Raw genomic sequence first — 23,236 nt, forward strand, 5'->3', positions numbered from 1 at the left:
ACCGTATGTCAGCCAATAGATCGCTTTCAGGAATGACCTGCCAATGGCACAATGTTCAAAATAACTGATGGCTTATTGTTGTTTACGGAAATGATTCATTGTATCAACTGCAATCTAACTTTATCATAATAATAAAACATTTTTATGGACTCCATTATTTCAGGCTATGAAATATCAAGACATGTTCAACACATTCTGCAAAAATAGAAAGACCAAGTTCACACTTTGCAACATCTCACCAGCCTTAGAGCCAAGGAAATAACTCTTCGTGTATTAACCATTATAAATATTAATATAGTCATTTCATGAAATTAGCATTGTATACCTTACCTTCTATTCCTTCATTGCTTTTCATAGAAATTCCCAACTCTTCACGCAGTATTTTTGATGAATTGCTACAAAGTCCTGATTCTGATCCAATTTCAGCTTCCAAATTTAGAGACGGTGACAAGATCTTATTTGGTAGTGTAGATCTTGAAGAAATCTGATTATCATCTTCAATGTGTAAACCAAAGTTAGCAATATCAGCAAGCAGTCCTATGCCTTCAATGCCTGTACCAACATGGTTCATAAGGGGTTCCCCTGAAGGAACCATAAAATGAGGGTCTATTACCAAGGGAGAGCTGGGTGGCGACAAGGAGGACAAGGAAGACCTAGGTGACAGCGAAGTAAGAGATTTCGGCGTCTCAGACAAAGACCTCCGTGCTTGAATCTTGCTTGAAGTTTCATATGTGTCTAAGTAAGAGGAATCATTGCGAGAACTGACCACTTCATTTTCATGAATGGTAGTAATGGAGCCTGCTGGTCTATTGCCTGAAGTGCCCTCTTGTAGCAAAATGTCCAATTTATACTGATAGTCAAAGTCTACTGTGTGTTCTGGATGATCATAATACAGGTCAGTAAAGCTAACAGAGCTTGAAGATTCTTGGCTGGATGCAGCAAGGGATCCACGGCTAGACGTCAATGACCCTTTGCTACTTCCAGATGACAGTGACAAAGTACTGGTTGAGAGACTAAGACAAAAAAAAAGTTATGAAATATATTAATACAGCAAATGTGACTTAATTACAAAAATCTAAATCTACTGAGTTAAAACACAGCATGTGCAAAACAAGTATTTAGCTCATTTTATACAAGGTGGGTTTCTAAAATATGTGGAAATAACATAGATTCATGGTTTATAAAGAACTTTCCAAACACAGAATTAAATATGATCTGTTATTTGACATGATTCTTTGATTCACATATTATTTCAACAATTAACCTGTGCACATCTTCATGCAACAACATACCTCTGTAGCTGTGAATGCAACGTTGAGGCTAAACGTGTTGCTTCTTCTAACTCCCTCAGCAAGTTATTTCTCCTGCTATGCATCTTTAATCTGTAGAATAAATAACATTATCACGAACTAATCACTGTGAATTGCAACATTAAACCATCTCTGTGGCTAGGAAGGTATACACTTGCTGTAAAAGAACTGCAAAAAAGATCACTAAACTGTACACTAGACTGATTCCTGATGTGGGAGGATTCAGTAAACTAAATGCATATATTTCCTAGAGTTTACAAAAATGAGAGATGATCTCATTAAAATAAATGTATATATCCACACTTCAGAGGTGTATTAGGGTAGGTGCTGAGAGCTGGATTTCTTGTTTGCGAAATCTGGAACTAAGGGTCATAGTCCTTGCTAGTATTCTTATAGAATCCTCCCTAAATTTCAGGTTCTTCATAAATGAGGTTTCGAGATATATTTTCACGTTTCACCTCTCAATGCTGTTATTTTAACAGTGCAGATATATTCTTACTGTAAAGATGATCTTTATTGTGCCAGCTCTTAAAGATAATCCAAACCAATGGTCATTTATAGACCAAAAATATACAGAATTTAATTTAAGTGAGTTCTTCATGGCCATTCCGAAAGAATTTCAACTATTATCTTTTTGTTTCCTTATTTTTGAGGAATAATACAGCAAGTGGAAAAGACGCACAGCAAGGCATCTCAAGGGCAATTAGGATAGGCATGAAATTATGGCCTAGCCAATGATGCCCACATCCTGTGAAAGGAGAATAAAACAAATTGTTTGGCAATTCAGGTACGTGTCATCACTTGTTTCTATGGTTCACAAATCTTCTATTATTCCATACAGTATCAGATAATCAAAGTAATTTGGTCAATTTGTCAGCAATTTTCGTGTGCATTTTCAAAATAAAAAAAGCTTGCTTACAGATACATAAATTAAAAGATATCTCTTCACATTGCTGCAATTATCTCAAGAAGCTGGGTCACAAACCTTTCTGTCAGTGCTTTGCTTTGTGTGTCCCTTGCAGCCTGGAGATCATCTGCCAGTCGCTTCCTTTCTATCTCCAGCTGCTCTACCTCACCGTGTGCCCATTTACGAGGGTTTATAAATTGCAGTTCCTTCAAAAGTTCTTCTTTCTCATTGATCAGTATCAGCCTGTCCCGTTCTGCATCTAATACTCCAGGCCATGCCTCACTGGTAAGTTTAGCCAGTTCAATCTTGATATTTGAAATCCTGCCAATAAAATAAAATCACTACCAAAACCAAACAGTAGCTTTTCACACGGATCATCATTTTGGCATTAGGCCTGAGGCATTCTGCACAAATCTGAACTGAGGAGGACAGCAACATACAATTTCTAGAAATAGCATAATTGAACATATGATTGTTGAGTAAAAAGATTTTTGTAGAACAAAAATAGAAATTATTGGAAAATCTCAGCAGGTTTGGCAGCATCTGCAGAGAGAAATCAGAGTTAATATTTTGAATCCAGTGACCCTTCTTCAGAAATTTCCCTCAGGTTTTTGCCTAAAACTTTTGTAGACTTGTCATAGCTACCAAACAAAACCTCATCGGCCTGGATTCTCATCCTTGAGGTGAGTTGCCCAAAATCGGAAATCTCCTGGCTCATTTTGCCCGCATCTGGAGAAAAAGAGCCTGAAAAAACAGTATTTCAATTCTTGGTGGATGGGTTCATGATACAATTCGAACCGCCATCTCGAGAGAAACTTCAAAAAAGCCTCAGATACTGCTGAATGCTAAGATGGCCACTTCAAAGATGTGCCCTGGAACTTTGTCCCAGTTTTAATTTTTAATACCCACAAGCACTCACCCTCTCTGTATGCACTATCCATTCCGCTTCATGCATTCTACCCACATAACATGGCCCCTTATGCCCATTCCATGCCAAATGTGCACCTCACCCATCCCCTTTGGAACCGCGTGCACCATTCAGAAACATTACGCCCCACTGCCCACCTCAATCATCTGTCAGGCTGAGGTATGACTTCCCACTAACCCCCTATAGCCTATCATACCACCAATTCAAAGCTATCGTATTTCCATGCTCATTCGCCCACTACTGTATAGAGTTAATGAGCCCTATAATAACAAGACTGTGTAAAAAAATAAGCTTTCTTGGTTGAAAATATTCTTGGCTGTTTTCCCAGATAACCATTAGTCTTTGAAGCAGCTGAGCCCATAGAAAACATTACTTAATTGATGGCTCTGCAATCTCTGCTGTCAAGTGCATAGCGTTTGCTCATAAGTGATAAAAAGATTTCCAGGACTTACAGTTTCTGCTGTTGATATTTTAAAGGGCTGGATGTTTGATACATTTAATGGCCTGAAGCAAAGAGGAGGATTTTTAAAGAGGTTGGGAAGTTATCAGTGCATGACTGGCTCAGTTTAAAGCTTTCTTTTAAAAAATAAACCACATTTTCATCCCTCCACAGAGTCTCCCCAACTCAATGGAAATCCAGGATATCATACATAGTCAGCACTGATTGTTGTTAGGTCAGGAACTCACTGCTTGTAAGAGTAGAAAAGGCAATTTCTTTTCATCATAATATAACAAAAATAATAATGTCTCATGAAAATTATTAAAATCAATGAATCTTGACTCTTTATCTGTAGAAAAATGATTTGCATTTATATAGTATCACAGTTTCAGGGATCTGAAAGCACATTATACTTAATTAAGTATTTGTGAGGCATAGTCAACCTTTGCAACGTAGGAAACCAGCAGCCAAGCTGCATACAGAGACTTCCCACAAACAGCAATGAGCTAAGTGTCAGATAATGCTTTTGTGATGTTGACTGAGTGATAAATATTGGGCAGTGTTTGCTAACTCCACCTGCCATCAACTAAGCAGGCACGCTAAACCAGAAATGCATATGCGCACGATTCTAGACAATGCTTCATCACATAGAACATACAGTCACATCATATGCAAGCATCGCGCTAGGCATGTGCCTTAAAAAGTGAACACTTTTGAAATAGTGTTCAATGACAGACAGTCAGGACATGTGAAGAGAGAAAGCATGGTGGGGGAAATTGTTCAAGTGAGGAGGGAAGGGAGGGAATCATTAAGGTGGGAGAGAATAAGATGGGTGGGGAGAAAGAATCAGATGTGGAGCAGGTGGAAATGAGAATCAGATGGCATGGGGAGAGAATTGGCCAGTTGAGAGGGAATCTGTAGGGGCTGGACAGAATTGGAGCAGGTCAGTGAAGAGGAGGGAGATCAAAGGAGCAGGAAAGAATAGGAGGGAATAGAGGGGAAAAATGGGGAAAACAGGGAGATGGAGGAGGAGAGAAAGGACAGAGGGAGAGATCAAGGAGAAGGGTCAAAACTGGAGGAGAAGACAGGAAAATGGAGGGAAGGAGAGAATTGGAGGAATCGTGGGCAAGAAATTCGGGGTGGGAGGTGAGGAAACAGGCTCTCAATCCAAACCCTGACACTGCTCTCCCTGATCCCAATCTCCCTCTCATTCAGAACCATGTGTCCCAGCATTGTTCAAATGCAGCCCTGTAATTTAAAGTAGTGCATAATGCACTTGTGCCAGCAAATGCAGCCTAAATATTGGCCAGGAGATCGTAGATAACCCTCTTCTTCTTCATGAAGTACAACAGGATCTTTTAAATGCATCTGAGAAAGTAGGCAGGCTCTTGATTTAACATCTCACCTGAGACTTGGCACCTACAACTGTGTAATACTCGCTCAGTAATGCAACAAAGTGTTAACCTAAACTTTCTTGCCTAAAGTGAATCTTGGAAAACAAAATCTTCAGCCAGTGCTGACATGATCAGATTGCTTGAGAAACAATTACCAGAAATTTGTTTAGCACTAACCTTTGCTTTGCTTCTTCATATTGCAGGCTTAGTCTCACCTTCTCAGCCAGTTTGGCATTATTGCTGGAAACAAACTGAAAAGTACAAGACATGGTAAAAATAGAGCACTAACAAAAATTACAGGCTAGTGGTTTTGGTTTTGGCTGATATAAGTGGTTAATTCAGTGCAAATTCTGTCTAGATTTGACTTAAAAGGTGTAACAAGTTAACCATTCACTTTTTAAGCCATGTAGCTCATTTTTGTCTGAAACAGTACAGTGCAAAATAATCAAATCACTATGTCCTGTTAAAGAGCAGACCAATAAGACCTCCGAGTCTATAGGATTACAACTGACTGACACTTTAACTTCACTTACGTACTGTTAATCCAGATGTCTTGAAATCATTACAGAACAAAATAAAATGATTCCAGTCTTGAGAATTTCAATTGACTCAGCAATAATAACATTTAGGAAGTGCGCATGAACTAGATTACCATAGTCTATCTGGAAAAAGTGCTTCCTGACTTATCCAATTGAACCAGAACTCTGGCCTTCTATTATTTGATTCCCTCACTGGACCTCTCTCTGTCTAGCTTAAAAATACATTTTATTTTAAACACTTTGATTAGATAATCATGCAACCTTTTCAACTGAAGGAAGTACAAGAAAAAATTATCCTTAATTTAGCTGTTCACACCATGGTAAATTCTGATCAATCTGCGCTGCACTTCTATCAGATCTACTGTTATCTTCTCTGAGGTTTGATACCGAAACCTGAAGGTTATATCCCAGTAAAAATCTGACCAAGGCTCTGCAAACTCCAGCATTACCTACTGATTTTGGATTCAAACTTGAGATGAGGGCTAGCATTTTATTAGCCTTTTTAAATACTTTTTGTAGCTAGCAACTTAGAATGATTTCCATGGATACCCAAATCCCTTAGCTCCTCCACAGCTCACCGTCTTACCATGAAGGAAATGTTACATTTCAACTGATATTGATTTATAACTCACACATTTTTAAAAAGACTGCATCAGTTTTAGACAACAGTTCGAAGCAGGGGGCTTCCTGCTCCATAGTTTTCATATTTTCTTGGGGCTGATTAAAAATTGCCTCGGATAAACCTTGAAAGACATAGCTGCCTTCCTCATATAAATTACAACACAGGATGACCAGAAGAAAAACAAGAAGTCTTTTATGTTGCTTTTCGATTCATTGAAGATCATTATCACATGTAAATTCAAAGTGGGAAAGCAGGACACAACAGTAAATTCCTGTCTAAATGTTTTGCAATGACAGTCAAAGTCCAAACAATTTCCTTTGTGAATGTGACCTTAATGCAATACTCATCTTTTCTTAACCTCTAAACAGAAGGGATTCACTTCCTCAGAAAGTAGGGGAGGCTGCATCACTGAATATATTCAAGGCAGTCTGACAAACTTTTGATCAGGTCAGGGGTTACGGAGGTCAGGCAAGGAAGTGCAGACTGGCCACTATCTGATCAACATGATCTTACCGAATGGTGGAGCAGGCTTGGCAGCCCAAATACTGTGTTCCTGCTCCTATTTCTTTTGTTTTTATGTTCTGAGACAGCTCATCATATCCTCTAACACCATTCCTGTTGTTGAACTAGGTCAGACTGCCCCCACTTAGTTTCTTTCTTATCTATTCCATCATGATGACGAAAACTCCAACAATGGCTTTTCTTGGAAAACCCTTGCTATTACTTCTTTAGTGCTGTAAATGTACTGTCTTCACAAATACAATAAAAATAAGAAAGAGAAAAAAAACAATAAAAAGGAGTTAAGACACTTTGGATTGGCAATCATCTCCAGGAATGTCCATTTTTCATCTGTTTTAAGGCAATTTTTTGCCTGTCCCCTCCTGGAGGCATTGACTAATAGTCACCCCAAAACATATCCCATAAGTGGTTACTATTCATTTGAAACTCAGTGATAAGTATCAAAATACTACAGAAAGCAGCTTGCATTGCACTATGTAAGTACTAGATCAGATTTATTATTCTAATACATGCAGATTCAAGAAGGGTCAATTGATTCTTGGATTTATGCTTTTTGCAGGATGCTGGTGACACTTAAGTGTTCACGGTGATGTCCCAGTTAAGTTTACAACATTATTTCAAAATGCATAAATTATGCAAAACAGCTTAACAGTAGCAAAGTATGAATGTCATATTATGCCATAACAATGGATCAGAACCCCAAAGTACTTATGAACTGAACTGTTAATTACATGCATTTTTTAAAAAATAAGACACAGCTAAAAGATGATTGGGGATGTAAGTTCGATGTCTATCTGAATAGGAACCCTGAAGGTCACAACTGACTAGGCTAGAGGAACTTCAAACAGCAACCCTTCAGAAGGGTGGGAAGGCAAGTGATTTTCTGTAGCAACATAAAATCACAAGATGCTGACTACTCTTCCCTATTACCAGAAAGCCATCTCCTGTAAATGTGTTCCAAACTGCAGATGTCAGAGTTTCCCCCTTTCAGGAATGCACAAGAACAGGAGCTAAAAGCTAGTTTCAAGCTCAGTCTGGGAGTGCCAGTGGGCAAAGGTATATGCTACGAGGGTCACAACTGAGCCAACTTGCAGGGAAAGAAAAGCAAAAAGAAAAAAAGTCTACTTCTTTGCTGAAACCAGAAAGCAAGCAAAATCCCAATTGACAAGTAGGACAAAAGGCGCCCTTCAGCTCCCTGCAAAGCTTGCAATGCAAAATTAATTGCAGTCCAACCAACATCCACATTACCAGCATCACCCAACATAACAGCTACAATGTCCCATGGTCAACTATTCACAAAACTCAGAGTCTGATCCATGTATCTTTTTTAAGACTTTTATATTTTTTAGATTCACATCTCATTTCTCATCAGTTTGTATTAGTGGTTTTATTACTTCTTCTTGCATTTAGTAACTAATAAACCAGAAGAAATAGGAACAGAAGTAGGATGCTCGGCCACTCTCACCTACTTTAATCGGATCATGGTTGATCCGACATTCCCCATTCATGTCTACTTTCCTTCCTTTTTCCCCATAACCCTTGACTTCCCTACTGATCAAGAATCAATCTCAGTCTTAAAATGTACACAAGGACTCTGTCCCAACAGCTGTCTGTTCCAAAGACTCAGAACCCTCTGAGATAAGAAATTCCTCCTTATTTCAGTTTTAAATTGCCACCCCTTTATTCAGAGACTATGCCCTGTAGTCGTAGACTCTCCCGTAAGGGGAAGCATCTTCTTAGCATTTATCTTGTCAAGCCCCTTAAGAATCTAATATACCTCTTATTCTTCTAAACTCTGGTGAAAAGAGTTCCAACCTGTTTATTATGTGCTTAAAAGACAATCCCTCCATACCAGGGATCATCCCTGTGAACCTTGTAACCTTATTCTTTCGTTAACGCAGAAGAACCTGCTTAAATGGACTCCTTTTGAAACTTCAATTCAATTGGTCTGTAAGAATGGGATCCCTTTTAAATTAACCATGTGACCAATTGAGGATACCGCCGAATAAAGGGCAGCTTTACATCCCTCCTCACCTGAAAATTTGACAATTTGAGCACCACACTGGAAAATTATAAATTGGGGGACCTGGGGATCTAGTTGCAACAATTATCACAATAAAGTATACTTAATTAGCACTTAATTTGTTGAAGCATGCTAACAGAACAATGAGTCAATGCACTATCCAGTACACAGTACTCAGAAGCATCTCTTTTGCTTTAATAACAGGGGTTAAACTGACCACACAGGAAAATCTAATGGCCATAATTTTTCAAGAACTATAAATCTACTATGCAACTGTTCAACCAATGATTAGCTTTGAATCGGATCACTCTACTCCACACCTTGCAATGTATTATAATCAATGAGAGATTTTTTGTTTATTTTCTTGAACTCCCCATTAGCAGCCTGAAAGGCTCAATATAAGTTGCATTTCAAATAATTTTTCTGCTTCCTAGATAATTAGTATGACTATGTATTTAAAATCTCTACCAAGTTACAGTGAAGACTATGAACTGAGAATCAACAAGGTTAGTTTATATTTCTTATAGTCACAGTTATTTGTACAGAAACTGAACAGATTTTACACTCACATCTCCTGAAATATCTGTCTGGGACCCAACGTCTGAGAAATGGCAGCTAACAGGTTGGTTTGTGCTTAATAATGATGTATGACTGGTCGAGAGATCAGAGTGAAATCCTGTCTCAATTCGGAAACCATCTTTCAATGTGGCTAAACTCTAGAAGGGGGTTAAAAACAAAATTAGTACGTATACAAGTAGTGACATGGAACTGAACTAAATAAATTGCCATTTTGCATCCTTTACAATCCATGGGTAATAAACTATCTTTTTATAATAAAATAAAGTGAAAATAAATAGCCATCTGGTAGTACAGAATTTGAGTATTGCTGAAAAAAGACATTTTGTCAAAGCTTTTTGCCTTACACATAGCAAGACAATTTACCAATTTAAAAGGAAAACCAACATTTACATTCTGTGTAATCCAAGTGCTGATTGGTTAGCACATCCCGTGACCATTCTTCAGTTCTGAAGTTTTCATTTTCATATTTTCGTTTTTCAGTTCACTTTTCATTGAAACATTAACTCTGCTTTCTCCCCACAGATGCTACCAACCTGCTGGGTTTCTCCAGCAACTTCTGTTTTTATTTCAGATTCTTTGCTTTACTTTAGTACACAACCATACACTGGAACATTTATCAAGGAATGCTGAATATTCAAATTCATGTCTGCTTCATGGGTTTTCCATTGGTCAGGAAATCTAGCAGTGAAGGGAAACTGGAGTTGTTGGATCCCCAAGGTGCCTGCCTTTCTCAGCACTCCTTTCCAACCAGGAGAAGCAATGAGTTCATCCTTGGTAACTCATCCAAGATGGCGGCAGAGTAGGACACTTCAGCTGGAGCTCATCAGTTCCAGTCAATTCTTTTTCTTCCTTTATATCCCCTTCAAAGACCTGGCCTGGCCTGGTGTGGTGTTTTCTCAGCCTGGTGCTGTGGTGTCTCAACAGCCCAACATGGCGGTCTCGTGGCTTGGTGTGATTGTCTTTCAGTGGTACGTGGCGGTCTCTCAGCCCAGCATGGCCTCAAGGTGAACTTCTGATCTCGAGGTATTTCCAGAGTGGTCTCCTGGCCTTAAGAACTTTGAGGTGAAGCCCAGCATGATCTGGAATTAAGATCCGGGGCAGTCTAGAGGCTAGGTGCCAACGTGGACTGGGCTAGAAGGATCGTTCTGAACGTTTTTATTTATTTTCTAATTTATCCCTACAATCTGCAATACTGGACTTTATACTGCCTTATTTTTCTAGTTTTATTTCCCTAAGAACTTGAACTGAAAAATCTGTACTAGGTACTTTTGTAACTCAGATGGTGTCGTAAGTGGCGACTTGTAAAATTTTCACAGCACTCATTTAAGTATGTGACAATAAAGCTAATTCAATTCAACTTCAAGAATGCTTCCAATCTTCCCATTGCCAGTCATAGGCTCCTGCTCCAACCACAACTGCACCCCTGCCAGGATCCAATCTATCATTTTCCCCCAACCCAATGCATGCGCATACTCTCCCCACCTGCTGTAACACAGGCTCTCACTCTCCTTGCCAATAATGTATGCTCTCACTCTCTCCCCACTACAATGTAATCTGTCACATCTTCTTGCACAATATATGTGCCCAAACCCTACCAGGATAGGTGCACTATACACATTCCCCACTCAGTCCCCAGTCGTTCTCCTTCCATGATGTATGATCTCTTCCACCAGCACAATCTCCATCCCCTGCCCAGTATGTTCATCACCCTCACAACCCTGGGTAGCCAAAAGTGTTATCTTCCACAACCTTCCCATTCTTCTGCAAACTTGACACAAGTGCCAAACCACAAACAGTTAGACAGTGGTAGTTTGTCCTATTGCTTCAGAAAATTTAATGACTTAAGAGGAAGACAATAGTCACAAAATAACAGTACAATGATAATTATATACATTGCAGAGCTATCTAGCAATGTTTTATTCCATGCAAAAGCTAAGGACTTCAAATTAAAGATAAAGAATCTGATCAGCGCTGTGGTGATGTCACTTAACTGACCCAAAACCAATTCCTAAGTTGAAAAAAGACAACTTTTCAAATGTTAGAGCAATGGGTTTTAAAACTTGACTTGTATGTCATTAAGGTTTTACCTGTATGAGGTCTCTTTTCTCCTTCTCTCCTGAGTTAATAGCCCTTTTGATGGTTTTCATTTCATTCATAATAGCCTGTGCTTCATCAAGTTTGTATCCTCCCTGAGTTCCTGACATCTTTAGATCGATTCTGTCATTTAACAAGCCAACAATTATGAAAACATAAGTTATTGACCAATCTCTGCAGTCACATATGCATTTAAATTGCAAGATATTTAACTAAAATTCAAAACCATTTATTTTAATATTAACCTTTCTTCAGAAAGGTATTTCCTTAAAATTCCAAAATATTTCAATCATGTATTTTTCAACAAATAGTTTACAATAGTTATGACCAATCCCCAGGCAAGGTTTTCCAATCCATGGAGATAGCAAGAACTGCAGATGCTGGAGTCAGAGACAATACAGTGTGGAGCTGGAGGAAAACAGCAGGTCAGGCAACATCAGAGGAGCAGGAGAGTCCTGATGAAGGGTCTAGGCCCGAAACGTTGACTCTCCTGCTCCTCTACTGCTGCCTGACCTACTGTGTTCCTCCAGCTCCACACTGTATTTTCCAATCCATTATGATTCCAGACAAGATACCCCAAATTGTTTATGCTCATATGTGAGGAGGGGATGATCTGGCTCCCTTTCTTTATTAATGCACCTCTTCAGTTCGTCACAGATCCCTTCCCCTTATGGATACTTTCTCTCAAAACAAATTAATGCGTCTTTTAAAAGAAATCAATGTAACTAGGCATTCTTGAGTTTTAATTACTCAAGGCGAGTAGTAGTGCCACAACGCACATACACATTGAGTAAATATGAGGAGCGAGTTCAAAAAAAGCTAAAAGACATACAAATCCATCTCTGGGATACTTACAAAGAGTAGATAGTGAAATGTTGTGAACATAATGTTGGGTGACAGCAGTAGCGTTGACATTGGTAGTTAAGCAATCAATTTCAAGATTCTTCGCTTTGCTGAAATTCTTTGTCCTGTTGCCTTTCCTTGCTGACTGCCTTCTAGCACTCAAAGCATTTGTGTTTTTTCTTCTTACCTTCAGCACAGGGCTGTCTTCAAGCTGTGAACTTCACAGCGCACTATTCCACATCAGCAAATCACCCAGCTAACACAAACATCTGGAAATTCCTTTAAGTTTAAGATCCCATATATGCTTTATTAATTGCACTCTCAACCTGCTTTGCCACTTTCAATGATTAGTGCACATATATCCCCCAGGTCCCCTTATTAAACATGAAAGGTTAAATGTTGATCAGAGAGGTCAGGCATATGTTTTTCTAGTCAGAATTTTATTCCAACTCTCACATCTCTAACTCACCCCAATGATTACTTGTTCACTATATCACCCAGTCAAGCTTTCGCCCAGTTATCTGTTACCTAGTTCCATTTGGTCTCCTGCCAAACCTTACTAGATAACAGACGCCCCTTTTTCATATGACATTTATATATTGATGTAAAACATACAAATAAAAATATAAAATGACAACATATTGTGCACTTTTATTTTGGCTTACATTAAAATTTCAAACATCTTTTTTTCCCTAGCATTTGTAATTTTCTGAAACTTGCTTGTTTCTTTGTAAAACAACCAAAAAACCAAGGGGTGCTATCCATTCATTTCAATGTGGAGATTTCTCTGTTCTCCAGTATCCGTTTTCAAACAGCAATACTGATCCTCAATCTTTTCTTATTCAGGCATTTAGATAAATACTCTTTATCCCACAATGACTTATTATTGATGTATCACTCATAGCTTTGTAACATACAGTTGAGAAATACCTGGTTTCTCATTATTTTCTACAATCCATTTCGAAAATACACATTTGTAATTCATATCAAGCATCTGAGGAGTGTCCATAGACCAACTTGAATTTGCGCATTTACTTTTCCATCTTTACCAATAACATTTCCTGGGTCTCTCCATTTTTTTAAGATCCCCCCTCCTTTTACAGAAAACTATATCTCTCTGATGGAAACTAGTTTCCAATTACATTACATTGTGTGTTAGGGCTCACGAAGTCTTTCTGAGACTTTGGCTTTATTCAAAGCCCTTCTGCTTGAGTGCAGCGCATTCAAACACCCTTCCCAACTTGCAGGCTACTCACTTACTACAAACAGAACTTTAGAGTTTCTACCTGGTATGGATTATATTCTCTGATCATCTCTCGCAAATTCTTAGCATGGACGGCCCATGTAATGCAGACAATCATTTACAGTTTGGCTCATCTGCCAAAAATTTATGAACCATTTGGCAGTTACTGCATGGCTCCTTTCATGCCTGCTGTTGCTAAAAGGACTTTCTGGTACCAAATTCATAACTATTATGTTCATATTTGCACAATCTCTAATTAATTGTGAGCAAAATCCCCATTATTATTAGTGAGTAGTCCAAATTCAGTCCCCAACCAGTTTTCTAATACTTTATTCACAACTATTTTCTTGTCTTTATGATGTGTCATTGTCAACCAACTGTGGTTGCCAAATCTAGAAAATGTATTTTTTTTTAAACTTTATCCCACACGTTTAATCCATAGCCATCATGTTGTTGAAATTCCTTGCTAAGGGCTCTGACACTATCCTTTGGTATTTTTTATAATTCTCACATCAATCAAGTATCTTTTCTATAAGCATATTGTATTCCTCATCCCTCGTTACTGAAGCTTACTAAAATTTTAAACTTATCGAAGATGGATGGCAAATTATATAGTTTTACTTTTCAACTTCTAAATTTTTTTACCCGACAACAATAGTGCTTCTTTAATTTATTTAGTGGAGGTTATAGTTATTAAAGGAATACAATAGTGCTCTGATTGAATAAATTGCAAATTCACAGATTTTCCAAATAGCTTCCTCATTTTCCATATCCAGTTTCATCTCTGTTTTTTTCATCAATAGCTCACTTAGCAACAGTAGTATTTCATGGAAACTACATTCATGCTAATAAAATGATTGATTTTGACTAATTACAAGGAATGACTACCCCAATGCAGTATTATTATCCCAACTCTGAAACTGGTGGAACTCTCAAATTCCTTAACTTTGTTCCAATCCTTACTACTCAGTTTCTAGTGGCATTTTAGCCAGGCTATTCTATACACTGTAGATGTACATCCAATCTTTAATACTGATCTGCCACCAACACATTCATCAGAGTTGAAACGACTTATGGCCACTGCAATGCCCTCTCTTTGATCTCCATCTTTTTCTTCCGAACTTTCAGTTTTGTGTTTTGGTTTGAATACTCTATTATGCCAGTTGGAGCAGTTTACAGCACAATGATACTTTGAATCACATCTGAAACATCAATTGACTACAATCCTGGCCATTTCTGCAATTCACTCTTTAATCGAAGACCCAAATGCTTTTCACTTCATAAACTTGTCATAAGCATTTCTCTCCTTATCTCGTTTTGGTAAAATTCCTCTTCATACTGTTCCCTGCAACCAGTATCTATACAGTTTCACAAGCCTGTTAACATTGTATCCTCCATTTTCAGTAGTTTGGTCAATCATCCGATTTGAAGCACAAACACTGCTAGAAAGCAAAACTTTGCAATTTTCCATTTTTTCAAAATGACTTCAGATATTTCTCCTAGCAGTGAGTTTTATCTTCAAATTTAAATCCCATCAAAATTAGAAGCCTGCCTAAATGCAATATTTTCAGCACAGTCTAATAACTTAAATGTCAACGCAAAAGTTTGTCAAAACCTGAATATACCTGAAAAGTAGTTAGTAATTATCTTTTGACAAATTTTATCCGTGGAAGTTAAAAATTTTCCAATACCATCCATGTTCAAATTGTCAATCTTCAATTCTGAAAAACTTTGCTTCTCATTCTATTTTTGAATGGTTTTTGTATTGCATTGATCATAAAGTTTGCATTCAGAAAACACGGATTGGAAATCTTACGAAAATACTTTAAATTTTGATTCACCCACATTTCTGAAGCTTTTTTGAAAGCATTATTTTAACCAGAATGATTAATATTCAATCTTTGATTTACAAGCAGCTGACCATCTCAGCTATGACTGTTAAACACCAGAGGTTAAATGTTGGTTAGACAGAGTCCAGGCATATATAATTTATAATCAACTTATTCAGAGATGTTATTACATACCTTTGGAGCAGGTGGGACTTTAACTTGGGCTTCCTAGCTCAGAGGCAGGGATATTACAACAGGGCCACAAGAGCCCTATGGAACACTTCATGAATGTTTGTGTCATCCTTACGCAGGGGGCATGATAATGTTCTCTGTATCATTCCAATTTTAGTATATCTGCTGCCGAAACGAGCACAAAGTCCTGCTTTTCTTGTCAGAGTTGTATTACAACTCATCACCAACATTGATTACTTGTTCCATATTTAAACATGCACCTGGTCAAAATTCTTACCTAATTATCCTTCAATTAACTGATAAACTTAGTTCCATTTGAGCTCAGGCATCTCTGTGAGACCTTATTAGAAAATAACACCTTCGGACACGCTATCACACACCAGCCGGTCAGGTGGAACTTGAATTCGGACCTTCCTGCTCAGAGATTAGGGCATTGCCCATTGTGCCAAAGATCCCTCCTTTTAGTATAATATTCTTTATTTCAGATTGCTCAATAGTGTGCAATACTGTCCATGTTTATGTTTAATGTCAAGACAGTCCTGCATCCTACGAAGTGGAGTCTCCAATACGCCCAGGAGTTCCAACCCTTTTAAATCTCTAAATCGTTCTGACATTTCTTGTTTTTCTAGATTCTTTCACTTGATTTTCTTTAAAGTTGCTCATTTTCAGCTTAAATTCTGAGGCTTTTTCACTCCTCAAGTCCAGTTCTGAATTTCATTTTAGGCTATATATTGTTCCTCGCAGCAGTGTCTCATGGAGCTTCAGGTTAATGGCAGCATTGCTCATTGTGGGAGCTGTGCATGTTCTTTTTATACTCCCTTGCCTCTCCTTCCTGGTCAACAGATGAAAAGCAACTCCCAGAGACAGACAGCAGCAGCCATGGAAGTAACAATTGTCAAGCTGAGCACTCCAAAGGCAGAATTTCATTCAGAAGCTGGTAAAGAGCACTGGGGCAAATGTGTGGGCTAGGAACAGAGTCAAAACAAAAAGCCACACTAAGAAAATACAGAGGCTTTAGCAAAGGAGGTTCCATAGGGAGCAAATAAGGGATCCAGGAAGTAAAATTGATATCACTAAAAGAAAAGGTATGGAAAAGTGCAAAGACCAGAAACATTAACATGAACAGTATTGCACTCTATTGTGTTCAATAAGCCAAATAGCAGTCATTGTCAGTGCTGTGGAACATAAAAACCCCACAATACAGAGAATGATGAGGCACGATTTTAAAAAATGGTACATCTGTTAAAAATTGAAGGTCACCTCCAGAAAGAGTGCAAAAGTTGAACACAGTTTTAGATCTGCAAAAAAAGGAAGCTACACATGCAAAGGTATCAATAAGTCAAACAATCTCCTTTAGAAAGAATTATTTACTAGAGCTTTGATGCAGGTCCAGTTATACCAGCCTCCCTTTGGGATGCCATGTTGGATAGGATACACATGGGACACTTGGTCGTTGCCAGGCATACACACAGGGCTCAGTCGGCATTCTGGTGGCCAGAGATCTCAAAAGAGATTGACAATCTCATAACTCATTGTGAAATCTACAATTGATAGATTAGAAAAACACTCCTATAAACACAGCAGACAGATGTTAAGATGAAACTCGGTCTGTGAGAAGTAACCAGTACTGAAAACAGGAATGATAACACAATGAACCTCATTCAGGAATTTTTACCTTCCTTTGTTCAGACAACAGAACACTTTTAACTTGATACAACTGAATTGTCAACGCCAATGACAAAGATAATGTGGACAGCAATCTTATAGCTAAAAAAAATTGAAAACATGAGAAAATCTATTTCACTATCCAAATTAACACAAAATACAACTGAAGACATTCAGTTTGATCAAAAATGATGAGCTGCATATAACTCCATGAGAACCTGACCAATATCCACAGACTTTTGACATAAAGAAAAGGAAGAAATTGTCTTGTTTAAGTATCGAGGATACCATGAAAGAAAGTGCCTGTTCCAAACTGAAAGCAACTGCCAGATCTAGCAAACCAAGATATAAGAAATTAAGTACGATTTCAAGAAAGCAGCTGCCTTTCATTATTAAAAGGTCCCTAGATCATTTTATACTACCCGAGTTAGCTCTGCAAGGGAAATTCTGGGGATTAAGGGCCGTCTAGATAAGTAATGGGCCAAAGGCTACAAAGAATGATGTGGTCTACAAACAAAATCAGAGGTAAGAAAAGTCCCCAGTGCAGAAACTATACACAGATCAGAAACAGGGTCAATAGCCCTCAAAGGAAGAGAGCTAGCAATCTTCCAAAGAGAGTGCATTCTGTGAAAAGTGCAAAACATTCAGACTGCCTGTATTTGTGAAGTCAGAGATTGGGTAGTGGAGATGGTGAGTGGCAATACTCCCTCAAATGTTTGTTCTGTTGGCTCCACCCGTTCCACTGACATCATACAATCTGGTGGTGGACACAAGGAATTCTACTCCGAATTTCAGAAGGAACAGATGTATCTGTTCCAGTTTCCCAAAATCTCAGTTATTATGCCCGATCCAATGTAACTGTACTTATTGCTCCATCATGTGACAAGGTTTCATGCTATTTAAGAACAGTGCTTCCTTAATAGATACTCTACCAGTAATCACTGGATAAGCTCAAGAGAAGCAAAGCCAAAGAAGGACGTGTGACAGCAAACTATCTGAAACAATCTTTACACAGTAACACATGCTAGTAGAGATGGCAAATATCACAAGTTACCAGGCATGGTCATCTGTGAAAATACCACATCTCCACGTGTAAAATTCTTTTTTGGTCCATAATTGGCTCTACTCCTCATTTTATATCCTTGGTGAGCTTAAAATTCCAGTTTCAAAAGCAAGTACCTTTGAATATGAATGGAAAATTCTATAACCTTTCCAACTAAAGAATGTACAGTTTCCTTACACAAATACTGCAGAGGAGATTCACTAGGACATTGTCTGTCCCAGTGATGAAGCATCTCAGCTACGGAAAGAGGTTGGATAACCTGGGTCTGTTTACTTTGGAGCAGACAAGGTTGAGGGGGAAGCTGATAGAGGTGTATAAGATCATGAGGGGCATTGACAGGGTGAATAGAAAGCAGTCGTTTCCCTTTGTCGAAGAATAACAAGGGGGCATAATTTTAAAGTGAAAAGCAGGAGGTTTAGATGGGATTTGAGGAAAAAGGTTTTTTTTCCACCAAGAGGGCAGTGGGTTCTGGAATTCACTACTTGGGACAGCAGTTGAGGTGGCAAACCAGAGAAGCCTTAAAAAAGTACTTGGATGAGCACTTGAAGTGTCGTCACAATAAAGGCGATGGGCCTAGTGCAGGAAAGTAGGACTAGTGTAAGTGGTAGTGTATTTTTGACGGTATAGACTTGATGGGCTGAAGGACCTCTTCGGTACTGCATGATTCTATGAAATTCCTTGCATGGAAAAGAAAATAGCGTCTGAAGAAAATGTTTTAGTTATCTTGTACTTACGCTTTAAGAGTTTCAAATCCTTGTTCTTTATACTGAAGCTCCTGCTTCATATGAGACAACTCTCTTTTCAATTTATTCACCTGATGTAGTGAAAAATAATATTAGAATTATCCATCTAAAAGGAAATACTTATTAAACAATTATAAAGACATGAAAATATATACCCACTACATCTTATGATTTTTTTTGCAGCTATAATGCTATTGTTTTTCCAATATCTCTCCTAAAACTATTTACTTAGCATTTATACCATGAAAGCTATTATATCCACATTTGCCATGGAATAATTGTTGACAAAAACAAAGTTGCTAGAAAAGTGCTGGCAGCATCTGTGAAGGAGAAAACAGAGTTAACGTTTCGGGTCCGGTGACCCTTCCTCAGAACCGATGGTGGCTGGGAAAACGTCAGTTTATATTCAGAAAATAGGGAGGTGGGTGGGGTACGGAGTAAACAATAGGATAGAGCCCAAAGAGAGAGAAAGACAGTTGGACAGACAAAGGAGTTGCTAACGATCAGACTGGGAAGGTGAATAGTTGTTAATGGGGACTGTTAGTGACGAACAACAGAGGGTGTGTAATGGCAGGCTATGTAGTAACAAGGCCTGGTGTGTGGGGTAGGGGGCTGGGACATGGGAGAGTTTAGGCCCTAAAATTATTGAACTCTATATTGAGTCCGGAGGGCTGCAGAGTCCACAAGCGGAAAACGAGGTGCTGTTCCTCCAACTTGCGATGGGGTTCACTGGAACACTGCAGCAAGCTAGAGACAGAGATGTTGGCCAGGGAGCAGGGTGGTGCATTGGAGTGGCAGGCAACAGGTAGTTCAGGGTCTTTTTTTGCAAGTAGAACGTAGATGTTCTGCGAAGCGGTCACCAAGTCTACACTTCGTTTCCCCAATGTAGAGGAGACCACATTGTGAACAGCGAATGCAGTAGACTAGATTCTGGGAAGTGCAGGTGAAGTGTTGCTTCACCTGGAAGGTATGTTTGGGCCCTTCGATACTGGGGACGGAGGAGGTAAATGGGCAGGTGTTGCACCTTCGGCGGTTACAGGGGAAGGTGCTGTAGGGCTGTGGGGAAGTGTTGGGGGTGAAGGAAGTGTGGACCAGGGTGTACCGGAGGGAACAGTCCCTGCGGAAGGCAGACAGGGGAGGGGAGGGGAATATGTGTTTGGTGGTGGCATCTTGCTGGAGGTGGCGGAAATGGTGTCTGACGATCTTCTGGATGTGGATGCTGGTGGGATGGTAGGTGAGGATAAGGGGAACCCTATCGCTGTTGCGGGAGGGAAGAGAAGGGGTGAGGGCGGAAGTGCGGGAGATGGGTCAGATCTGGTTGAGGGCTCTGTTGACAACAGAGCTGGGGAATCCTCGGTTGAGGAAGAAGGTGGACATCTCAGAGGCTCCCTTGTCGAAGTTGGCCTCATCTGAACATACACGACAGAGACAGAGGAACTGAGAGAATGGGATGGAGTCTTTATAGAACGTGGGGTGTGAGGATGTATAGTCCAGGCAGCTGTGGGAGTTAGTGGGTTTGTAATGGATATTAGTGGCCAAACTATCCCCAGAAATGGAAACAGAAATGTCGAGGAAGGGAAGGGAGGAGTCAGAGATAGACGAAGTGAAAGTGAGGGCAGGGTGGAAATTGGAGGCAAAATTGATGAAGTTTTCCATTTCCAGACGAGAGAGGGGAGCAGCACCGATGATATCATCGATGTATCGGAGAAAGAGTTGTGGGTGGGGGCCAGAATAGGATTGAAACAAGGAATGTTCCACGTACCCTACGAAGAGACAGGCATAACTAGGGTCCACGCAGGTATCCATGGCAATCCCTCTTACCTGAAGAAAATGACAGGAGTTGAAAGAGAAGTTGTTGAGTGTGAGGACAACCTCAGCCAAGCAGAGGAAGGTGGTGGTGGGTGGGGATGGTTCAGGTCTTTGCTCCAGGAAGGAGCGGACAGCCCTAAGACCCTCCTGGTGGGGGAATGGACGTGTAAAGGGATTGCACATCCATGGTAAAGAGGAGATGGCTGGAGCCGGTAAACTGGAAGTTTTGAAACCGGCGTAAGGCATCAGATGAATCATGGATGTATGTGGGTAGGGATTGGACCAGTGGGGAGAAGGTAGGAAGAGATGAGTTCTGTGGGGAACGAGCAGGCTGAAACAATGGGTCTGCTCGGACAGTCCTGTTTGTGGATTTTTGGCAGGAGGTAGAAACGAGCTGTGCGGGGTTGGGGGACTATTAGCTTGGAAGCGGAATGGGGAGGGGAGATCACCGGATGAAATAATTGTTGATGTCAGGAGAACCGAACTGTAAGAAGCTTAAAATTTTAAAAATCGTAAAAATCAGGTTTGGACTCATCTGATAAACGCCATGAACTCAGATATTAACTTTTTAAAAAAATGTTGTGGCACATTTGCTTTTCCTCAAATAGATAATTGAATTATTTTCCAAGAGAGATAACAACAAATAATAAGAAAGGAAGTATTTAGAAAATAGTAGCATGTATCACAATTGCATTGATAGAGTGCCATCACTAAAAATGGTCAATATAGTTTGTCTATGCAAGCACAGATACACCCAGAATACAGATACAGCAACAAGTGACAGGAACACGAAGAGTTTTGACAAGCATTTTGTGAAACATAGTGAATTCTGTAAGGAGATGGATACATGGCCCAGCATGCATTGATTCAAGAACAGCTTCTTCCCCGCTGTTATCAGATTTTTAAATGGATTTCTCAAATGTTAATTTTGATCTCTCTCTCTCTGCGCCTGCTCTGTGGCTATAACAATGATTCCTGTACTCTGTTCTGCAACCCTGATGCACTTTGTGTAGTACAATCTACCTGTACAGCACACAAAACAACACTTTTCACTGAGATAGCAAGAACTGCAGATGCTGAAGTCAGAGTCAACACATTGTGGAGCTGGAGGAACACAGCAGGCCATGCAGCATCAGAGGAGCAGGAAAGTTGACCTTTCCGGTCAGGACACTCCTTCACCCGAAATGTCAACTTTCCTGCTCCACTGATGCTGCCTGGCCTGCTGTGCTCCTCTAGCTCCACGTTGTGTTAACACTTTTCACTGTATCTTGGTACATGTGACAATAATAAATCAAACTCGAATTCATGTTTTTTGTTTCTGAAATTTGATGGGGCTGCATTTAGGATGCCAGTGTTATTAATAATTGATGGAAGTGACTAATACCGAGCAGACATTTTTTTTGAGGGATCTGTGTCAATACTATGGCTTTATTTTTTTTTAAATGAAGGAAGTTTAAGACAAATGTGGCAAACGGTGTGCTCAAAGCCAATAACGTAAACAGCTTGTGAGGCTTTGTTTTTTTTTGAAAAGATTGGAACAATAGAAGCAGCCTGAATGGGTGGGGTCAAACACCCACAGAACCAGGATTTTTAGTTTTAGCTATCTGCACTTGCTGGGGTCTTGAAGTTGGATGTGAAAGTTCTTATTCCTCTCTCTGCTATAGCTAAAGGCTGGAGTTCTCTTCCTGCTGCCAGAATTGCATATGAGACAATCTATTTTACTGAATTCGCCTTTGCCAAGAGTGTGTTTATGGGATAGCAAGGTGTAGAGCTGGATAAACACAGCAGGCCAAGCAGGTCAAAGAGGCGGGGATGGAGCCAGTAAAGGTGAGTGTAGGTGGGGAGGTAGGGAGGAGATAGGTCAGTTCAGGGAGGATGGACAGGTCAAGGGGGCGGGATGAGGTTAGTAGGTAGGAGATGGGGGTGGAGCTTGAGGTGGGAGGAAGGACAGGTTAGGGAGGCGGGGACGAGCTGGGCTGGTTTTGGGATGCGGTAGGGGGAGGGGAAATTTTGAAGTGCTACACCTCCCCCCACACCTCCTCCCTCACCCCCATCCCAGGCCCCAAGAAGACTTTCCACATCGAGCAGATGTTCACCTGCACATCTGCTAATGTGGTACACGGCATCCGCTGTACCCATTGTGGCCTCCTCTACATTGGGGAAACCAAGCGGAGGCTTGGGGACTGCTTTGCAGAACACCTACGCTCGGTTCGCAATAAACAACTGCACCTCCCAGTCGCGAACCATTTCAACTCCCCCTCCCATTCCTCAGACGACATGTCCATCCTGGGCCTCCTGCAGTGCCACAACGATGCCACCCGAAGGTTGCAGGAACAGCAGCTCATATTCCGCTTGGGAACCCTGCAGCCCAATGGTATCAATGTGGATTTCACAAGCTTCAAAATCTCCCCTCCCCCTACCGTATCCCAAAACCAGCCCAGCTCGTCCCCGCCTCCCTAACCTGTTCCTCCTCCCACCTATCCCCTCCTCCCACC

The 23,236-nt window shown here is 40.0% G+C and overlaps 1 protein-coding gene and 1 non-coding gene across 2 annotated transcripts in view; both read right to left on the reverse strand.

Annotated features, from left to right (window-relative positions):
* LOC109937352 (protein KIBRA) overlaps nt 1-23,236 on the reverse strand; it is a 98,188-nt gene that overhangs the window by 33,395 nt on the left and 41,557 nt on the right. Inside the window, exons 5-11 of the mRNA XM_048603469.1 lie at nt 18,924-19,003; nt 11,348-11,477; nt 9,251-9,397; nt 5,156-5,229; nt 2,296-2,538; nt 1,293-1,382; nt 331-1,013 (exon numbers count right to left, since the gene is read on the reverse strand). Coding sequence (XP_048459426.1) covers nt 331-1,013; nt 1,293-1,382; nt 2,296-2,538; nt 5,156-5,229; nt 9,251-9,397; nt 11,348-11,477; nt 18,924-19,003 — 1,447 coding nt within the window. The remainder of the gene's footprint in view (nt 1-330; nt 1,014-1,292; nt 1,383-2,295; nt 2,539-5,155; nt 5,230-9,250; nt 9,398-11,347; nt 11,478-18,923; nt 19,004-23,236) is intronic.
* Nucleotides 15,536-15,642, reverse strand: LOC125484609. The gene has a single exon (XR_007263441.1). It is a non-coding gene; the product is annotated as a U6 spliceosomal RNA (small nuclear RNA).

This window comes from Rhincodon typus, chromosome 12 (assembly GCF_021869965.1).
Source record: "Rhincodon typus isolate 14 chromosome 12, sRhiTyp1.1, whole genome shotgun sequence".
Classification (NCBI taxonomy): Eukaryota; Metazoa; Chordata; class Chondrichthyes; order Orectolobiformes; family Rhincodontidae; genus Rhincodon; species Rhincodon typus.